Source organism: Ruditapes philippinarum, unplaced genomic scaffold (assembly GCF_026571515.1).
Source record: "Ruditapes philippinarum isolate M1 unplaced genomic scaffold, ASM2657151v2 ctg1742_1_1_1_1, whole genome shotgun sequence".
NCBI classification, from domain to species: Eukaryota; Metazoa; Mollusca; class Bivalvia; order Venerida; family Veneridae; genus Ruditapes; species Ruditapes philippinarum.
In genome coordinates, this window is record NW_026864569.1 from 44,938 (window position 1) to 52,715 (window position 7,778).

At 32.4% G+C, this 7,778-nt stretch overlaps 1 protein-coding gene across 2 annotated transcripts in view; it reads left to right on the plus strand.

Moving 5' to 3' along the window:
* The window catches only part of LOC132726102 (glutamate receptor ionotropic, kainate 1-like), a 28,245-nt gene extending 21,232 nt beyond the window's left edge, over positions 1 to 7,013 (plus strand). Inside the window, exons 10-14 of one of the 2 annotated variants that reach the window (XR_009625145.1) lie at positions 134 to 340; positions 927 to 1,150; positions 1,658 to 1,776; positions 5,928 to 6,144; positions 6,970 to 7,013. Coding sequence is in view for 1 of the 2 variants with exons in the window: in XM_060711371.1 (XP_060567354.1) it covers positions 134 to 340; positions 927 to 1,150; positions 1,658 to 1,776; positions 3,607 to 3,989 (933 nt within the window). In the remaining variant the exon portion in view is untranslated. Of the gene's footprint in view, positions 1 to 133; positions 341 to 926; positions 1,151 to 1,657; positions 1,777 to 3,606; positions 5,398 to 5,927; positions 6,145 to 6,969 lie in introns of those variants that run through there. The other variant, XM_060711371.1, reaches the window with a different exon arrangement.
* Positions 7,014 to 7,778: the final 765 nt, after the last annotated feature.

A 7,778-nucleotide genomic window follows, 5' to 3' on the forward strand; every position in this document is an offset into this window, starting at 1 on the left:
TCATAATTAATCGTTTCGGAACTTTGCAAACATTTCTTGAAATAAATCTATAACTATTGAAACTTCATATCATAGTAAATATTTTGAAAGATAAAATAGTTAAGTAGAACATTACAATTTAAAAACTTTTCAGGATCCACCGTATGTCATAAATCTGACAGAACCTAATGAGCACGGGCGCATGCACGAGGGATTTATTATTGACCTTCTTGACGAACTGGCGAAGATCCTAGGGTTTAACTATACTATATATGAAGAATCTAAGAGGGAATATGGGAGTAATGTTGACGGGAAATGGAACGGCATGATTGGAGATTTGATCGAGAGAGACCGTGTTAATGTAAGATATCATAAGGTTTTATAAAACTGTACTTATACAGTGTATAATGATAGTTGATGTATCACACGTCGCTTAATTTGAACGGTCGAACACACTCAAACTTGACAAAATATAAAAAAATGAATATGTTTAAACTTATAAGTACGCCTTTCATTTATTTTCCACTTTCGTCCGTACTCATTTTCGCTACACTTTAACATGAAAGGTGTACTCTTTCGTGTGGTGGAGCAAAAATGTGAAAAATCGCAATGATCAACAGCAGGTTGAAACTTGAAACACGTTACCTAAAATTTGAAATAATCTGGTTAACAGATGCCTGACATTAATCAGCAATGTTTATTACTTGTTCTTAGTATATTCAATATATATTTAATTTGTATCTACAAAAAGATTGGGATGTCTGTAACTTTCTATGGGTCTTGCACAGTAAAATTATCCCTCATTTCTGTTCACACCCAGGATCACGACGTGAAAGCATCGTCAATGTGAAATTTATTCTTTATGTTAGAGTGATGAAATACAAAATGTAAAACACATTTCCTGGCTTTGTTTCCTTCTAATTTAAATGAATTATCTTTATCCGCAGAAAGCTGACATTGCCGCCGCAGGTTTAACTATTACATATGCACGCGCTAAAGTGGTCGACTTCACTATGCCGTTCCTTAGTCTGGGTATTACCATCATCTACCGTAAACCACTGAAAAGTCCCCCAGACCTCTTCTCCTTCCTCAAACCTTTATCTGCTGATGTCTGGATTTATATGATTGCTGCGTACCTTTGTGTCAGCTTTATGCTGTTTGTAATTGCAAGGTAATATTTTATGAGCAGTGTTTGTATACTTTATTAAGTTTTACAATTACTATAAATGATGAAGAGTAAAACATTGAATAATCATTGTTGAATTTTTAAAGTTTAAAGTTTGAATAGATTAAAGCAATGAACTGAACACCACGAAGTAGCAACTCCTTTTGATCTGTACAAAGTTTACAAACTCTTTATCAAGATTATTATAGAGTTTCGTGCTGTAACATTCGTTTAATCTCCAAATAATGCAGAAGTACAGGTCATCCGAAAGCAAACCTTTGATAAAGTTTATTTCAGAGTTTCTTTCAGTTACTTTTATTTAATCTGCCTATAATGTCGAATCCTCTGGTTATCTGAAAGACTTAGTTATTTTGTTTTAACCATGCCATTACTTCAACGTTTAAAGTGTCAGGTCTAGGCGAGTTAAGTGCATTTGCAATAGAGCATTTCTTTACTGGTTATTGTATATTTTCATAATATTATGTTAACAATTTATTTTTCGAATCATGTTAGATTTACACCATATGAATGGGAAAATCCACACCCATGTAATGAGGAGTCGGAAGAAGTGGAAAATCAGTTTACAATATTAAACAGTCTGTGGTTTACGATTGGTTCCCTTATGCAGCAAGGTATGTAAATTCACGTATTGTACGTTATATAGGTCTATAAATTCACGTATTGTACGGTATATAGGTCTATAAATTCACGTATTGTACGGTATATAGACCTATAAATTCACGTATCGTACGTTATACAGGCCTATAAATTCACGTATTGTACGGTATATAGGTCTATAAATTCACGTATTTTACGTTATATAGGTCTATAAGCCTGCTGAAGGATGCAATATCTAAGATCGATATGAATTTGTCTGCCGATCTATGTGTCCATGTATATATGTAATGCATTTTGGAATAATTTTAACATTTGTTGTAAGCTATTTTCATTGTAGTAAATCTCAAACAAAATTACAGTAATGCATATTCATGTTTATTTACATTTGTATCAATTTGATGTTTGTTTTAACAAAGCGACGTCTTGTGATCATAACATTTTATAATCAAAGCATACGAGATGAAAATTTGTGCAATCTTAAACATGTGTTATATATCCAACAGGATATTGCCTCTATGTCCCTTAGCTATGTACATATATATTCGCTATATTTAAAATCCGTCAACATTTAGTTACGGCATACCTATAATTCTGCTTCTCCAGTTCTGCTTTTAGCTCTTCTATACCATCAGAGATGTATATAACTAGATCTCTATGTCTCTGATATGATATTATATTAAGGTTGTAGACCCGCACTGTCAATCGCCATAATCCGGTCGATAATGTTTGTAATTTCTAGTCAGTTTCCGTTCCTTGACGGAACGACTTAAGCCTGTGCATTCTGTAATAACTTGAACCGGTAAATAAGGAAATGTCTAAATTCTCGTTGTTAACCGGAATAAGTGATTGACATCACGGGTAAATTGCCTTAAAGCTATAGATTCTTCAGGAATAGGTTTGGTTTTAGCTAGAACACTATGTGTAGAGACAATACGTAGCTTGTGTGTGGAATATAGTTTCCCAAAACAGTCTGAACGAAACGATTTATTGTTCTTAATGACAGATTTACACATTCAAATATCTGTAATTATAAATATCTATTATTACATTAAAACATATATCGTTTTTCTTGTTCTAAAGGAAAATAAAAGATAGAAAGAAATCAACATGGAATAATGTAAAATTGTTATGTTCAGACTGGTGGAATCTCGCCTAATGATAATTGAACCAAACAATGCCAAAATAAGATTTTATTAGTAATATTCCAATGTATCTTTGGGCGACATTCAAACGAGACCATTTGGAACACCGATGCTTGACATGATAGAAACTAGCTGAGAAGTTAGCGCTTTTTGTGTTTGCCCTGACTGTGTTTGCTAGCCAATTTTGCTTCAGGAGAAAATAGTGCATAAAATCTCTTGCACCTTTATGAAAACCTCATTACTCAAATATTAGTTAGAGTTTACGCATACGCGCAAAGGTTTTGCTTCTAGATTATTTGAGAGCAAACATATATCACAATACTGTTCTTAGTAGAGTTTCCATGGAAGTTATCGGCGTTCCAAGATGATAATCTCCGTCATAAAGTTCTTATACAGTCAAACGTGTATAAAATATTAAAAAAAGTACGAAATAATTACTCAAAATAACGTATATAGTAAGACGTTAATATAGAGTTTTTTTCATCATTTATTTCAAATATCGCCCATTGATATTTTTTAATTGGAACCATCTAAATGCTTTGCTTAATTGGTGAAGCTTTGTGGCTGTCTCCGTGTGAAATATATATACATGTATCTGGAAATTGAAAATAGCGAATGATGAAGTAGAGTTACGAGCACTAACACACGTTTGACTGTATCGTACTATTTTACTAACTAGCAGCTTACTCACTGATACTATAGGTTGTGACATCATGCCCAAAGCTATCTCAACAAGAACCGTTGCTATCCTCTGGTGGTTTTTCGTTCTCATCCTCGTGTCTTCTTATACTGCCAATCTCGCAGCTTTCCTTACCATGTCTCGAATGGCCGCCCCGGTTGAGAACGCCGACGATCTGGCAAACCAGAAAGATATTCCATATGGGACACTAAATAGTGGATCAACGAGAAACTTCTTCAGGGTGAGAACACATAACATTGAGATACGACACGAAACATTTCCTACAAGTATCTTTGACCGAAAAACAGAAAATCGCTTGGGTTTAGATTTTTGGACCATACAAAAGTATGAGATTTTTTCTATGTGTATGACACATATTGAACGATGTAATTCAAATAATATTTGAACGGACAAAAGCAACATAACCCAAGATTTTTTCCTAAACACGAGCACGGAACTCCTTTAAGTAGAGCAGTTGTTAGTAAGTATATAAGCATAACGTTTCAAATAATTTTCCTCGTTTGACCTGACCTTAAACTTTCACCCCGTGTCTAGTCTAGTATCGGACATCTGGTCTGGATGACAAGGTAGGTATTTCTTTTTTTGAAGTGCGGCTCAAAAATAACAAGATCACCCTTAATGGAAAATATATGTACGTATGTTCAACTGAACAAATTTGATTTTCAGAATAAAATGCAAAATACTAGTAGCTCAAGGAGACAATACTGTTATAAAATTAAAAGACATATTTTGTGATGGTATACTGAATATCAAATTTAGGTAATTGGTTATAAAAATTACACGAGTTCCATGTTAAGGAAATAGAGTCTTTCCAACTTTGAAGAGATGAAGCGCTATGTAATTGATGGAAGGTGAAGAATAAGACTCCCGTAAACCAGTGTTCCTAACTCTATACAGGGTATATAAATGTCCAACTTAGAAAAAACATTGCAATAAGTGGCATTAAACTCTATAATGCAGTGTATTATATGCTTAATGAGGGTCCATCCGTCCTTTCAGGCACTGAGGGTACGGACCCTACTCTATGATGCATTAGGCACGTAACAACTTTACTTTTTTGGTTTGTGTGAATGCTTTTATGTCCGTTTAAAGCGGCATCTTCTTGCTCCAAGCAATTTATGATTATGCTAGTGGAATGATATAAAATAATCAAGATATATATATTCTATATTCTAGAAGCATGTTGCGCAACTGCACGGGAATCTCGTGTTAGCATTGCATGTATATGCACTTAAATGCACTGGTCTAATCTTAATAATAATATGTTTTTAGAACGGCGAAAAATGATCATAAAGTTATTTAGCTTTATAAGAAATACAATTTAGTTAATGATACCGTATAAAATACGTAACCATGTTTTTATTTTTCCGTAAATTTCATATTTTAAATTATATAACTTCTAAACAAATATATCTTTTACTATTATACATTCCTTTCTTCACAATTTCTTCCCATATAAAACAGTAGAGTGTAGATTACGTAGACTTCACTCTGTAGATTATCCCTCATTACATACACTTTTTAACTCTGTTATTATATACCAACTTTTTGTCTTGGTATTCGAATCAATTTTTGGTTACGGACCGGGCTCCGATGGTTTCCTTATCTGATTATCACGATAAATTTGTTCATGCTTACCTTAAACTTAAGTTCATGATGAGTTGATTGTGTGGAGCAGTCCACCATATTTTTAATCTAAAAATCATCTTTTATTTAAAAAAAAGAACGTCTTCCGGTTTCAACCTAATAGTTCAAGGGAGGAAAATTCGACTGCGGAACTGTAGCTGCTCTTATTGTTTTCTCCCTTGTAATGAGATTTTATTGTGTGGTCGAAATATATTTTTTTTAATCTTTTTGACTGAGCAAGTATGTCTAGAACGCTTTCATTTTACGCAATTTTCTTAAATTAAAAGTTAAAGTTTATGATAAAAAAACTGTAAAAAATTAATGTCATTCTCTTCAATACAAACCACATTAAGTTGTAATTTTCAAAAAAGTAATAGATTAAAACTCAAATGTAAAAATACTCATTAAACCAAAATTAAAATAAAGATTTCAAGCTAATGTTTTCATTGACACACATGTTCGCCACTTGTTGGCGCCTTTTTCTGTTGTTGTCATAGTAAAAAGGACCAGCTCACATATAAACAACAATTTTTGAAAGTTTATATATAAATAATGTAAGAAATTCAATGGGAAAAAACCAAATCATTTCCAATTATATCTGACAATGGTAATGTTCGAGAATTTTATTAAAATCATATGAAAAAAAGTTTATATCCTGGTCCTTTTTGACATGACATTGCACAAAATACCTACACAGGAAGTGACGTAGCACCGAAGGCGTCGTCGACCAGGTTTGTGGCGAGTATATGTACCTGTTCACACTAATACTCGTGTCTTCATACACTGCTAATCTCGCCGCTTTTCTCACAAAAAGTCGAATGGCAGCACCTATAACAAATGCCGACGATTTGTCCTTACAAACAGACATAGGTTATGGTACTTTATCCAGTGGTTCAACCAGAGAGTTCTTTAAGGTAGGTAGGGTACGGCTCTCTGATGTATTTAAAAAGTATAATTGCAACAAAATCATTTTGTTCATTTGGGTCTACAATAAGAACATTGATGATGAAGGCAAATTTCATTAAACAAGAGAAGAGACTTAGATAGATCTTAATACTGTCCCTGATAATACATGTGAATAATATTTTTATTTCATTGAAAAATGAAAGATGAAAACATTTGTTCAGACTGTACTTAAAATGTTCGTTCAAATAAACTAATTATACGTATAAAACAGGTTTGTGCACAAAATATAATACCAATTATGTGGTAAGCACAACCTTCGGCGATAGACTATTTGGTACAATTATTTTACATATGCTTCATGTTTTAAGAAATGTTGGTGCGAGTCTGACATTCCTTAACGAATGTAACCTTGTAATTTCAGTACCAGTGAGAATTGTATAACATGTAAATTAATTTATAATACATGACAAAGATTATACATACTTTTCTTTTTGAAAAATATCAGGGCTCCAGTCAAATAACCGAAAAACTAAAATGCACCGCACTTTGATATACATTAACTATAATAATCGTCCTTTATTGAATATTTATGTCATAGAATAATATTTGATTCGTATTTTCATTTTATTTTGATATATTTTTTGACTCTGTAGTTTAACCAATGCATATAAATGATTCGATATATCTGTCTTAACAAAAAGAAAGTCAATAAAAAATGCTTTGGTCTTTGTCAGATCAATGTTAAATTATATAAGCTGTTTATGAGTCAAACCGTCATACGCCTTCTAGCGATTTATTTAAAGTAAATTAGATGCATATAAATGTAATTTCAGAACTCTAACATATCTACATTCAAACGCGTAAACGCTTACATTTAACGCTAACCAAAAGTTTGTCATCTGTAACAAGAAGTTTTGAAAAAAGTAAAGACAGAAAATTATGCATTTTTAGCTGAATCGACGTCCATAGATTATCAAGTGCAGAGAAATTGTGAACTTATGCAAGTTGGTGATCTTTTAGATTCTAAAGGCTACGGGATAGCAGGACCCAAAGGTAAAGTTGCTTTCTTACGATGCTTTCTCATAAAAATACATATATATTAAATGATTTATTCTGGCTATGAAATTGAAACAATGTCAAAGGAAACGGACAAATATTGAACAAAATATGCAGTCATTTTTTAAACTGACATTATAAGGGTATATCTAAGGACATCTAGTGAGTGAAAAGGTGAAAGTTAAAATAAGTTAACGTTTTGCCATAATTTCTTTCAATTTTATAATCTACTGCGCATGAACGATAAATAACACACGTGACCAAAGTATATTTCAAACAAAATATCCGTCCGAATTTACCTATATCGTTTAATCTATAAAAAGGGAGGGGCTGTCTTTGTATATTTTATGCAGATTTATATGTATCCTGAGAGTTTTCAATTTCAAGCATTTGTCAATAAACTTTATTAAAACAGTCAATCTTTTCAAATACATGTATATAGTCAATTCAGTTCAACTTGATAATGGGAAAATGATCATAATGTCACTTTATGTATGTTTTAGACGTTCAGGGCTTCTATTCCACCATAAATTTGTATGTTTGATATCTTAGTAATTTAACATATAACTCGTAATAATTATTGTTA